The 13,826-nt window shown below is 45.9% G+C and overlaps 1 protein-coding gene across 1 annotated transcript in view; it reads left to right on the forward strand.

Annotated features, from left to right (window-relative positions):
- Positions 1-12,230, forward strand: part of SEC31A (SEC31 homolog A, COPII coat complex component) — a 34,267-nt gene extending 22,037 nt beyond the window's left edge. Inside the window, 8 exon segments of the mRNA XM_010709712.3 lie at positions 1,000-1,129; positions 1,691-1,996; positions 6,321-6,340; positions 6,342-6,380; positions 8,200-8,460; positions 8,614-8,733; positions 11,048-11,119; positions 11,485-12,230. Of these exon segments, the coding sequence (XP_010708014.1) occupies positions 1,000-1,129; positions 1,691-1,996; positions 6,321-6,340; positions 6,342-6,380; positions 8,200-8,460; positions 8,614-8,733; positions 11,048-11,119; positions 11,485-11,664 (1,128 nt within the window). The 3' untranslated portion in view covers positions 11,665-12,230.
- Positions 12,231-13,826: the final 1,596 nt, after the last annotated feature.

The following is a 13,826-nucleotide window of genomic DNA, read 5'->3' on the forward strand; positions in this document are numbered from 1 at the left end:
GAACACAGGACTTGTGATTTCCAGCAGCAGTTGGTGATGCTCAGTGCTGTGCAGTACCCTGAGGGGAGCTTCTGTGAAAACAAACTGATAGCATTAGTAGCATTAGTCCTACGAAGCCCCTTTTGTGGCAGACCTGGCTTGCTGGCACGTGTAACATTGCACTTGCTCCACAAGCTGTTGTAGCTGCCTCTTCTCTGTGCTTAATCCTCACTCTGTGATTCACTTCTGTGCACAGTGATTTTGGCTGTCTTGAATGCACTTTTTCTTCCTCTTGTGATTTTTTTTTTTTTTGGTCTGTGTTGGAGGTGCCAGCATGCAAACCTCTTTCTGTTCACTTTTGTTTTGTGAAATCCTTTAGACTTTTTTTTATTGCTTTGTTTTCCATGATTGGTATCTCTTTGTTCAATTCAGGTTAGAATTGCCCCTACTGTCACTACCTGGAGTAACAAAACTCCCACTGCCCTTCCCAGCCATCCTCCTGCAGGCTGTCCCTCTGACACACAGGTATAACCTTTGTTATTCCTCTCTGAGCCCCTGTTCCACCCTGATAAGTCCCCCGGTGCTGTCTGTGCACGTGACACAGTCTGGTGTGGATAGGTGGAAGGAGCAGCAGCTTCCACATGTGCTCAGGTTTTGCTCCTCTGCATCCTTCATTACATTTTTTTAATGTATTTTTCACCTTTGCCAAAACAATTGGCTCTGGAAAGTTTTGAGTAGGAGTTCAATGTGACCTGAGCCCAGTCCTTAGGATATTTCAAGCATGATATTTTTCCTTCCCCTCTTTCCCTTGGAAATCAGAAGCATCAGAGTTAATACTTAGTCTTTTAGTTAAAGGTGTTTTCCCCTGTGCTACTGGTGGCTCTAAAAGGGAAGGTAACTTCAGGCCACTAAATGCCAACCAGTCATTTTGTTGCGGGTCTGCTCTGATGCTGTGTTACCATCGCCAATGAAATCCTATTTCCCTTCACTCTTTTTCCTGCCATTTTTTTTTTTCCACAGGGAGACAAGCCGCCTCCTCCAGGCTTTATCATGCCAGGTGCTGTTAACCCCAGCGCACCACCACAGCAAGCCACATCTCCAAGCTACAGCATGTACTCGCAAGCAGGCACCCGGCCAGCGTACCCACAGAGTGAGTAGCTGCATCTCCCCTTCTTCCCACCCTGCTGGAGCAGCCCGGTGATAAAGGGGTGTCCCCATTTCACTGTCAGCCCGCTTCTTGGGGCTAGGGGGATTTCAAGCCAGCCTGGCACTCCTGAAATAATATATGAGGAACCCCATTTTTTGTGGGGCCCATACATGAGACACTGTCAGATGCTGTCTTCTCTACTGAGGTATCTGTAAGTAGCTCATAAGCTTGCTTCTTGGCCACCAGCCCTCCCATAGGTGTACTGGGGTCAGAAACCTGGGGATGAGTCTTAGAGAAGCAGCACTGGGCTTCCCGAGAGGGATCCAACCCCATCTGCCTGTGGCTGGGACAGTCTCCCTGAGATTGCAGGGGACAAGGACCACCTTCTGGCTCCCTGCTCCCTAAAGCAGGCTGAGGTTTTAAGCAGCGGTTCTCAGGTGACTGGCAGTGTTTTGGGAGCTGGGATGAGGCTGTGCAGGTAAGTGGTGGGAAGGGACAGGAAGCAGAGGAAGCTTGTTCGTATGTTCTGAACATACTGACTGAATTTCTTCTTTCTGTTTGTAGCGTATCAGAGCACACAGCAGTACTCTTTTGGAACGGGGGAAACGGCTCTCTATCAGCCCCAGCAGCCTATTGCTGCCCCTGCTTCAGCCTCTTACCCAAGCCCTGCCTCTAACACCAACCCTCCCTACCTACCCACTGCCCACCCTGTGCCCTCCTCACTGTATCCTGGGCAGCCTCAGCCCTCCCCGACGAGCCTGAACCCTGCCTCTTCATTCCCCCTTCCTCCTTCTGGTGCATCCTTTCAGCATGGCAGGCCAGGACTTCCAGCAACTTCTGTGGCTTATGCGTTACCTACTGGACCAACAGGTACTCTGCCTGCAGCCAGTGACCTTCCTGCATCCCAGAGAACAGGTCTGCGCTTTGACTGGGGGGAAAGTGGGGAGGGGGAGAGGGTTTGGCTCGGTATCTCACTTAAACCTCACTTACTATTTGTGCATGCTTCATCGTGAGTGCTCTTTGAAGTTTTTCTTGGGCCAACTCAAGGCACTTCTGAAACATTTGCCTGCATGCAGCTTTTGGTTTGCCCAAGGCACAATGCTGTGGCATCACCTCATTGTGAGGCTGTCATGTGCAGTGGATAAATGGTGACACAGCGATAATCTGTTCAGGCTGACACCAACACCCACTGTGTGGCTGCAGAGCAAAATGAATTCATCAGTGTCCCTGCCTTGTGAGCAACAGGTCAAGCTCAGGCTTGGCAGCATATTTAATTCAGATTGCATTTGCTGGGGCATTGGCTGACTTTGACTATTTTTTGGTCACTTAGTGCAGCAAGTTTTATGGTAGCTGTGTGTGCCTTAAAAGGTAATCAGCAGTGATTTAGAAGTGCTTTTAGGTGGCCTCTTTTCTGAATGCTAATCAGAAGCATGTGTGTGGCTGGGCCCCTAAGAGCATGTTTGAGCAGGCATGGTGAGAGCATGCACCCAGCTGAGGGCTGATGCCTGCTGGCAGCACCTACGACTGCCTGAGTGGATTTGTGCTTTCTGAGACCTAACAAAGCTGTCTCCTGGCTGGCAGCTTGTGAAGTAGCAGCTTTGCATGTGTCAGTCTGTGCAAGTGGCAGGAGTAGTCCTTTCCTAAACATGCTTCACATCCAGGTGGACTAGATCTAGTGTTCCCTGTGCTCACAGATGGGATCTGAGAGGTGTCATAGGGGTACCGGTAGGCCCTAGGGAACCCTGTGGGGACTCTATTGCTACTGTGATGCAGTGTAAAACTGGGAAGAAAAGGACTTCTGCTGTCAAGAAACGAAGAGGACCATTGTAGGGCAGCTGCAGTGAGCTGTCTACAGCCGGACGTTGAGTCCTATTCTCCTTGGAGTGACTGTACTGGAACCTCATCTGACCCCATGTTACGGGATGTGGCTGATCTGTATCTCTAACTCAGTAGGATTATTAAAATGGATAGAATTGTTGGAAAGGGATCCAGGCTTTGGAGGTGGAGCGGCATTGTTATGCAGACAGCATTGCTTCTGTGCCTCCAAACAAAGGCATAGAACAAGAAAATCGTTTTCTTATCCGTTTTACTACTGTATTTGCGTCACTGGCAGGCACCACAGAGATCACTGCATTTCTTAGGTTAAGAGTGAAGTGCTGTAGTCCATGTGATGTGTTTGAGCAGATGAAATTCTGTATTCTGAGTGATAGAAACTATGGGCATTAATGATAATACGTGTAATTCGCATAGGCTGTGACCTAACATATCTTCCTTGGGTTGTTTTAATAGAAGGGAAGTGGAGGTAGCATTATCAGCTGTGCCTTGCCAGATTGCCTTTCAAACTTAAAAGCTGTCTGTGCTGTGCTTTTTATAATCTTTCTGGGAGTTACTAGCGCTGTTTTTATTTCTCCCCATAGCTGTAGGGAGAAGGCAGCCAAGTGCCAGACCTTCAGGAAATCAAACTGGCATCAGTTTTCTGCTGGCAAATGCCATGCTTGGGCTGAACTGCAGAGGGGGCTTCAGGGCACTGCAAGGTGCAGTGGGGCAGGTGGCTGCTGCCTGCAGCTGGAGGAAATAGAGGTATCCAAAAATCTGATTTTTTTTTTTTTTAAAGGTGACTTGTTTTAGGAAACATGTAAGATGAGGAAAAAGCCTTGCAGTGTAAATGCTGCAATTAGTGCGTGTAGACTTTATGTATTTAACCAGAAACACATCTTCCACAGTAGCTGCATTGCTTAGGGAAAGGAGCCTTCGTATGAGATCTCTCAGAAGAGCAGAAATCTGTAGCCAGAAGTAAATCCATAGTTGTGGCTGTTCTGGAGCTGACTTCTAGAATGGTCTGATACAGCAACATCATGTCTCACTTTGCAAATGTGTTTGGTTAAGGGGAGCGAGGGGCAACATGAAGTGTGGAGTCTTAAATAGTACCTGCCTTTGAGCTGCCTTAGGTTTAGAGATGCACTTGGAAAATAAATGGTTCTGTGGATGTCCTCTCCTGTCTTGCAAGTGTACGTAGCCCCAGTACATTAAACCATGCTTGCATCTTGCAGTCAGCAACTGAGCCCACATTGATTTTCATTTTCAACTTTGTCTCTTTTAACCTGCTTTGAAGGCAGTTGGAATCTTCAGGGTCTTGCATCGTTTTTGGAGTTGTGATAGAGAAGCTGTGAGCTTACAAACACATCAGACTGACCTCAGAGACAGGAGTTGTTTAACCCTGATGTTTCTCTTCTCTTTGCAGTGGTTAACAGTGTGTCAGTTGTATTGTGCCCCTTGGGTTTGTTGTTCTTGCATGTGGGTTTAAAGTGACTTTTTGCTATGCTAGATGCAGACAGGAGCCTTGACTCTAGCAAATGATTGGCATCCACCTTGAGGTCAAGTCCTTAAAACATCTGAAGAGCTTTCTGGAATGAAAGAACGATGGTGAGAAGAGTGTTGCTAAGAGTAATGGTCTGTCAGTTGTGCTGGCCGTTAGGAGTAGAAAATGAATGCTGGAACTGATGAGAGAGTGGGCCAGGACTCCTCAACATTTGCTCAAAGCAGGAAGCGCTGATTTACTGCATGGGAAGAGAAACAGGGCTGTATGGGGGGAAGGCAGACAAAAACAATTTCAGAGGGTGGGTTGGACAAATGGCTCCTGTCTCTCAGCTGGCATTTTAATTAGGTTAGATGTTTTTCTTCTGACTCCTTAAGCTTATTGAGCTAAAGGGCGAATGTAAAATTCTAGGAAGAATGCTTTATTGTTTCTGAGGGAAAACCTTTTTTTTTTTTTCAGTTCTTTGCTTTTTATCTGCAGAAAACCTACCAGCTCAAGACCAGGCCTCTCCCTTGGCAGGTGAACTAGGTACCACCTCAGTTGAAAATGATCACACCCACTACCTGAAATTAATCGAACAGACATCAGTAAATGCATATGTTCCTCAGAGAACATCAAGTGCAATGCTGTTTTCTGATTAGACTTTAATCAATTCAAATGTATAATTCCTTAATTAAAACCAATAACAACAAATCTGGAGTTTTTAACCACAGAAACAAAAGCTGCTGTGCTTTTATTTCCTAACAAATTATTTTAGGAAACTATCAGCAGCGCGTGAGGCTTTCTAATGTGTTCCACTGTCAGCACTGCAGAAGTTAGACTTCCTATATCAGAAATACTCTGGGAAGGGATTTTCTGGATAGGGAGAAGCAGAGCCCTAGGGCCAATGGCAGTGCTTCCCATTTGTTCACAAGAAGCCAGATGTGAAGGGGGCTTAATTTGTTTTCCACTTACCCCATCAACGTGCTCTGGATGTGAAACTTGTTTAACAAAAGCTCAGGAGAAAATGAAGTTTCAGAGCACTCGAGCAAATTCCGCAGTGACGTTACGCTCTGCTGTCTGAGGTGAATTGATCATTTGCTAAGTGAAAAACGCTGTGGTGAAAAAGTCCATTGAGTGGGGATTTGGTTTCGGCTTTTTGTGGCTTTGTGCAATAAATCCTGATTACTTGGCGAGCCTGCGGTAGCGCTGACAGAAAATGTCAGCTCTGGGATGAGATAGGAACCATTTCTAATGCACTAACGTGAGCTTTGGTGTACAAATCTTGCAGCTTTCCTTGAGGAGCAGAAGGTTTGGTACATTGGACTGGGAGTGAATCTGCTCAGACATGCTCTGTTTTTCAGCTTGAAACAAATTGTCCTTGGTGGAGAAAGTTAGATGGGCTGCCCCAGCACCCATGAACCTGCTGTAGCTGGCAGGGGAAGCCTGGTGTTGTGGCTCCTGGTGTCTCACGGTGGCTGGGTGAATCTGGCTTGTGCTGTTGAAAGCTCCTCTTGCCTCTTCTGTCTCCTCTTTCCATTTAGTTTTGCTGGGGAATGTGTATAATGGGAAAAAAAAAGTGCTCATTCCTAATGTCGTATGGGTAGGAGAAATCTTCATGGGTAACTGTGAAGTTGCCTCAACATATGCAGTCTGTGCAGCAGAACTGTGTTTTGGCCATGGTAGGCAACTGCCTGCCTTTTCACAGGGCCCATCTGTTTCAAGTAGTTATCCTGCAAGAGACATGCTAGTTAGAAGGAGAACAGGAGAGAAAAAAAAAAAAGAGGAAGGAAAAAAAAAGGATAAGTCTCTGCCATGGAAAGGAGCCAGCCTGAGCTCCAAGAGGCATCTCTGCCCTCCTCTGAGGTGCTCACAGTCTCTTTTTTCTTTCTGTCCCAGGACCTCAGAATGGCTGGAATCGACCCCCCTGCCCTGAACAGAACTGCCAAGAAGAAAAAGGTATTCTAGGAAGTCCTGCCTCAAATGATTGAGTGCTGACCACTTGAAAAGCAGTAACCTAACCTGCTCTGAGGGAGCTTGTTCGTGGGAGAACGAAAGAGAAGGGTTAGCTACAAACAAAAGCCACATCTTGTGAACAGAAAATGGCCTTCATGTCTTTCCAACATGCATTATCTCTCTCAGAATGTTTATGCCTCTAAAGAGAATAGTAGCTTTGTGCTAGAGTTGTTGTTAATAACAACACGAATCCCTGTTTGAAGGAAGAAAATACTTTTGGACTGTTTTCATTGCAGAAAAGCAGTTGAGTTTTGCCAGAGATGATACTTAAGAGAGATGATGAGGCTGTGCAAATTGTTACAGATTATTGACTACACTGGAGCTGAAAGCAATTTATCCTGATTAAGGGTTTGACCCTGAGAGATCTGCTAAAAGTAACATAATTTTCCTGATAGAGATAGTGCAGCTTAGTTTTTTTTTAAAAAAAAAAAAGGATTTAGATTGTAACAGGACAGAACAACTGGGGATGCTTGGCGTAGAGCAGAGTGAGCCTTTTCATCCCGTGGTGCTCTGTAGCAGTCAGCATTGCTCACAGTGCATTTGGGAAGCAAGTCTGGATCATGTCAGGTGCTTGTGGCAAGGAAAAAAGGAGTTGGAGCAGGCAAGATAAGGTCTGAGTGAAAGCAGTCTCCCGTGACCCTTAGATTTTGGTCTCCACTTACAGCTAGGAAGCTGTTGGTTAGAGGGGACTTTGTTTGTTCCTGACTGCCCCCATGACGGGACCTGTGTCCCACAGCCACTGTGCTGCCTTCAGGGCTTAAGGCTCTTGGGCAGGAGGGAAAGAGTGGTCAGTGAGAACCACTGTGTGATTCTGCTGTGTGCATCATGGCCACAGTTTCTGCCATGGCTTGAGGGCCAGCTCCCCTCTGAAGAAGGAGTGATGTTTGTCCCATGGTCCTGTTAAATATTAAACAAACCTCATTCAGAAATATTTAGATGCTTACTTTGCTTACGTCCACTGCACGAGGGGGAGATTTAGGCTGTAATAAAATGACTCACTACATGGGTTTTATTGTAAGAGAGAGGAACACTCTTGCATTTTAAGCCACAGCGTAATTTGCAGCCATTTTGCCCCTAAATGTGGCAATTGGCATTTTAAAGTTTATTGTTGTAATTCATTGCATTTGTAACTGTCATCAGTGCTGTAACAGGAATATTTTTCTTGCTGTCCCATACTAACAGCTTAATTCTGGCATCTTTCAATCAGGATTGCGTTCAGCATTCCACAACAGTTCATTTTTCTTTGCACCTTTAAAGAAATGTGCGTATAGGCTTGGGAGCTCTTCATTTTGTTTGGATTTATGTCTGCCTTGTAGCAGAAGCTGACAGCTCATTTTGTTGTCTCTTCTCTCTACCAAATGTTTCCAAAATACCCCTGTGTAAAGACTGGCAGATGCTCAGGGATGAATCTGAACTGCGCTCATAATCTGTCTTAGCGCAAATGTGTTTGCCAGAAGCTTGAAAGCCTTTCAGAAGCTTTATTGGTGCATGCTGCTAGCTGTGACCTATGTGCTGCTTGGACAAAAAAGCAGCCACAAAAATCTAAATGTATGATCAGAATGCATACAGGTGTAGGTTCTTTGTATGCAGCTGCTGCCAGAGGAAGAGATGAGTGAAATCCCACCTGCCCCCATTGTTTCTAAATCTCAGGGGTTCAGCTCTCTACCTGGCTGGGCTCTCAAGTGTTGTGAGGAGGGATGTGGGGAGCTGGGTGCTGTCTCTGTTTGCAGCAGCGGCGTAAGCACTGTTTGTTTTTTCCCAGGTCCCCGATAACTTCATGCCCCCAGTTCCCATCACCTCACCTATCATGAACCCGCTGGCGGATCCACAGGCACAGACACAGCAGCCTCCAGCAGCTCCAGTGGGCACACCCAGCTTTCAGCCTCCGCAGCTCCCTGCGGGGCAGCAGGCACCACTGGGCCCCTATGCACCCCAGGCTCTGGGGCCAGGTGTCGTGCCTCCCACTACCTTCAAACCCAGGACAGAGGGAGCTCCTGGGGCCCCCATTGGCAATGCCATGCAGGTAACGTAACATCGATGTTACGTGGTTTGGGTTTGTGCATTAGCAGAGCCCTGTGGGCTGGGATGCTGGTGGCTGGGTGTGTGGCTGGGATTAGTTAAAAATGATGTGGGGTTGCAGAGTGGTTTGGAAAGCCTCACCTATGCTGTTTCTTAGCATGTTCAGGCATTGCCAACAGAGAAGATAACCAAGAAGCCCATCCCTGAGGAGCACCTTATTCTGAAGACAACATTTGAAGCCCTTATCCAGAGGTGCCTGCTGTCTGCTTCTGATCCGGTAGGTCTCTGCCGTGGTTCTAGAGTAACCCTGTATTCAGGTGAACACACTGGTGTCTTCAGGCACAAGCAATGCATAGGAACACTGTGTGCACATGTGGTGTGATGATTTGGAAGCAGAGCAAGGCTCTGCTGGCAGTCGAGCTGCCCATAGAGGAGCAGCTGGTATTATGCCAGGTCAGAGCTGAGGCTCGCATCTGTGAGTACGTGCCTTGGGTTCTCATCTCTGGTTTGTGATTTCTGTTAAACTTGTCTCAAAAGGAAACAACGGGTAGCTGGGAAGTGGAAGGCTAAGAGCTCTAACATAACCGTTGAAGCTAAGCAGGAACAACATCGCATAGTTTTTGCTACATTCTGAACAAACCATCCATCTCAGAGCTTCTCATTTCTTCCCAGTAGTCAGTGAATAGCACACCAAGCCCAGATCCTGACTGTTTAGCTTGTGCATGGAAGGTGGATGATGGAAGACAGGATGGCAATGGTCAGCAGCCCAGACCCACGCTCCCATTATCCCTGCTGCAGGGAACTGAGCAGTCAGAGCTCTATGGATGTGGGAGTAAATTGAGCATTCAGTGTCCCCCTTGGGTCTCAATGCAACAGCTTCATGGTGGACATGCCCACTTGTATGGAGAAATTTTTTAAGGCCATAAACCTTGCTTTGGACAGATCCCATTGTGTTTAGCAGCATTTGATTGCTCAAAAAATTCCTTTCATTTTTTTTTCTAAGATTATTCTTCAGAGCAGAGGCCCTCAGTCCTTTTGTTTCTTGAATCATCTCTCTTTTCCCAGATGCGCAGTGAAGGCAGAAGTATTCACATCAGTACACAGGGATTGCTTTTCTGCTCTGCCAACACAATTTGATTTCTTGCTCCTTAAGTCCCTCTGCTCTTAGGCAGAGCAAGCATTTCTGGCGCTCAGCACTGAGAAACACTGCCCTGACTGCACGCATCAGTTGCTGTAGGCATACATGTAGGCATCACTCCTTTATTACATGCCAAAGGGGAAAACGGGTGCTTGAAGAGCATTAATGCTTAGGGTTTGGAACAGGAGAGGGCCAGGAGAACAAACAGCTTGTACTTGTGCCTAATTTCCTGTGGCTGGAGAGATGTCTTGCCTTACGGAGCACAGTTAATTTCTGTTTGCCTTAGCACTGACAGCTGGCTTGTAGATCTTTTCACAGGTTTTGAAACAGATGTCTAGTGGTCATGTATCTAAGAGAGTTAGGAAGCCTAAAAGGCTGTTTCTTACCAGCTCCTCTGGCGTGCTCTTTCCTTACCTGCCCTGTCCTTTGGCAGCTGCTGAGGGGGCTTCCACACGACGTGAGAGATCTGCATCCAGTGTTCTTTTCTATGCCCTTTGCCATCCAAACAGCCTCTCCTAATTTCTGGCAGAGCAGGCATGCCTGAGTTAGAGCCTTCCCTTAGGCTTTGATTTTTATCTCTCTGCAATTACTTAACCCAGGGAAAATTTTCCTGTTTCTGGGGAGGTGGCACTATCCTAAATGAAGATGGATTGATGCATGAGTACTGATGTAGGAGTAGGTTCCAGTACACTTCTGCACTGATAGAAATTATACTGCTACTGACCTTATTTGTGCTTTTGTAATTGTAATCTGGATGCTTTGCTAATGTGTTTTTTTTATTATTTGGGAGTAAAGTATTGTATTGCTGAAGCTGTTTGAAAAATTAAGTGGATATAATGCATTTCCCTAGGAGCTGCGGTGCTGTGAAATATAATGGGATGATTTTTAAGAGTCTTGTGGCAAAGTCATTCCATAGACACCAGTGGGTGGTTTATTCTACATGGAACTCATGGAAGCAGAAAGGATCTTTAAGAACAGTTTGGGTTAGGCTAGTAGTTTCTCTGTTGACAGCTCCTGGCTTTACTAGTCAGGCAGTGAAAAACATAGCTAGAACCTGCTGTAAATGATGACTGCATGTGCCCTTAAGTTCTCAGTGACATCACTGGGTACTTAATTCCAGTAATATCTTTATTCAGCCATTGCAGTGCTTTGCCAGTACACCATCAAACAAGATTCCTGTTCAATCTCTGTCCCACTTTGCATGCCAGCTGTACTGGTGGGTTTTACATATGACCCTTTGGATGTACCTTTAAAGGTTACTGTACTATATAGGTAACTAGAGCGGTTGCATGTGGAGAACTAAATTTCACCTGGTCTTTCCTAGCAAAATGAAGGGAGAAAAATACAGAGCAAAACATTAGGAAAAAGTTTTTCTCCAAGACGTTTCATGTGTTCCATAGACCTCTTTGCAGTGTGCTTACTATTGCTCATTCTTAATGTTTTTCTTTTGCAGCAAACCAAGAGGAAACTAGATGATGCAAATAAACGCCTGGAATTTCTATACGACAAACTTAGGGAGCAGACAGTAAGTTTTGATTTTACACTTTGCCTCAGTTAAGTGGCCAGTTAACTACCCCAGAGACATGAAGCTCAGTAGGTTTTTTGTGACCATGGTCTGCTGCTGCAGGACTCCCACCTCAGGAAACCACAGCCATTGGGGGGCTCACGGGGGGTGGGGGGGGCAGGGATTGCAGTGAATCTGTCTTCTGCTTGAAGTCTGCTGTCAGCAGCTTTGCTCAGCGTGCAGTGCTTCTGAAGGCTGCTGTCCTTAAAATAAAGGACCCAATTCCAGCACCTTCTTGAGAGGCAGAGGTAACAGTCAGGACTTCTGTTGTGCTAGCACTGCTGTTCTTGCTTAAATCTGACCTGCCTCATCTGGCTTCCTCGCAGCTCTCTCCAGCCATCGTTAGCGGCTTGCACAGCATTGTAAAGAGCATCGAAACCCGCAACTACGTGGAAGGACTGAACATCCACATGCACATAGTCAGCACCAGCAACTTCAGCGAGACCTCTGCTTTCATGCCTGTTCTGAAAGTTGTCCTCATCCAGGCCAATAAGTTGGGTGTCTGAAGTAACCCCTTACTTGCAAAGCCTGTGATGGTTGCTTTTCCAAAGAAGTGCATTTCTACAGCAAACATGCAAGAAGCGGACCAAACGCCAGTCCTTACGGCATGTCGCAGTAGAGCTCTGACAAATGGCATTATGCTCTCCCTGCAAAATCCATCATTCTAGGCGGGCCTTGGAGCCCTGGTGCTTTTCTTTTTATTTTTAACCATTTTCTCATCCCCAATGGTTTGTCTACAGATAGTGTATTTAATGGGGATGGCACCCCATATTGTCAACTTTTAGATGCATGTTATACTGTTAAACAGTGGCTTTTAATAACAGATACATGTGAAACCAAGAAGATAGGTTGTGTATCAGACCCTGCGCCTCACTATTCCTTAGACACCAGATTAAAGAGTCTGATCCTGTTATAAGTGTAGTTGGTCTTTCATTTTACGAGACTGCTTGCAATTCTGTTGTTACAATTTACATGTCATATAGCTTAATTTTGCACTGGGACAAATGAGCAAAATAAAGGCTAATGTTGTATTTTCAATAAATGTTAATTTATTAAAATGTGTTGTGATGAAGTGCAACTTAGATATTTTAAACCTGGAGTACAGCGAGGCACCTTTCTGTGGCTCCTGAGCTGCAAGGATATGTTTATCTTTCTGTGTTGCTTGTGATAAAGCTCTACTTAACATTTACACTGAACTATTGACATTTCAAGGAAGCATTTTGCAGGAGTTCTGAACAGATCTGTATGCTTTATTAAAAGCTGAGAGCAGAAATAATGTGGAATGGTTTAAGCCACCCTTACAGAGAGGTTCTATGCAGCCTGCAAACAAGGTGCCAATTGTTTCTTGCAGTCCCCCTGAGCATGGAGACTGGCCTCTACTGGGACACAAGCACATGCTATGCTGTGAGATTGCAAGCAAGCCTTTGCTGCTTGGGTAAGGTGGGTTTCTCAGCACATCTCCCGCAGTATGGTAGGAGCTGGCTTTAAGGATTTCCAACAAGTGTGCCATGAATTGTTGGTATCACTATGTCTAGGCTAGAAAGAGCAGTTGAAGGGATCAGCCAGTTTAAAAGAACAAGAAAACAGCCTGTGAGCAGCAGTTCTGTATAAAAATAAAAAAACTACATGTGTAGAGTCTGTGTGCAATGTAGATGTGGCAGTGTGTATTGCAAGAAATATTACAAATAATAATGCAAGTTATGGCTGATTCCTGGGACTTCACACTGATTATGAGTTTGTCAGGCAAAATAGCTCTGCTCCTCTAAGAGAACTGAGCTTAATCCTATTTCTAATCCGGTATTTGCTGACCTCCTGAACTTTTATGATTGGAGAACATGAAGGGCTGAACTGGAGTTACTTTGTTTCTAAAATGTAAAAAGCCATTGGACTAATTTTCTTCCCGCTAATCTCCGATATAGATTTCTTATCAGTGGTAGAAGTAGTTTGTCTGCAGCTCTTTTTCAGAAGGGGTTGTTGTAGGTACTGTGTTTCATCCATCCATGCACAGAATAAATCTGTGTAAGCCAGGGCTGTGCTCTGCAACTTGTGGCTGGATCACTGCATTGCCTGAGTTCAGCACAGGACTGTCTGTGAAAATCTGCTCCTCTCCTGAGAGCAGCTGAGATTAATAGTAACAGTTCACCGGTGCTACTGCCGTCTGTTCCTATCTTCAAGGAATGCCAAGCAATTAGCTGCCCATCTGATGTTATAAATGCAAATGGCTGGTTTCCTTTGCAGAAGGCAATGAAGCTCTGCCAATTTACACTGCTACAAGAATTTGGCCCCAAATAGCCCAGTTTTAATCTCGGTGAGAAGAGATTTATACCCGGCAATGTGGGTGGCTGCCTCTACTCCCTGACTGCTGGTGCTGGGCTGAGTCCTTGAGCCAGAGCTGGGGAGATGATAAATCACGCTGATAGCAGGAGCAGTCGTCATGTGCCCAGTGTGGGACTGAGTTTCCAGCCCCAATTCTTTGTGTGCCAACCTGGGTGCCTGCAGCCACTTGGGGTCCTGTGGGGCACAGACAGAAGGTACAGGTGTGCTTAATGCAACCCTTGCTCAAAAAAGGCTGCTCTGATTGAGGTTCCCATAAGCTTCAGAGCTACAAATTGGCCAGAAGTCTCATTGCAATAGTTTTTCTGGGATTGCCCTTGGGTGGCTGTTGAAA

The sequence above is a fragment of the Meleagris gallopavo genome, chromosome 4, assembly GCF_000146605.3.
Source record: "Meleagris gallopavo isolate NT-WF06-2002-E0010 breed Aviagen turkey brand Nicholas breeding stock chromosome 4, Turkey_5.1, whole genome shotgun sequence".
Lineage (NCBI taxonomy): Eukaryota > Metazoa > Chordata > Aves > Galliformes > Phasianidae > Meleagris > Meleagris gallopavo.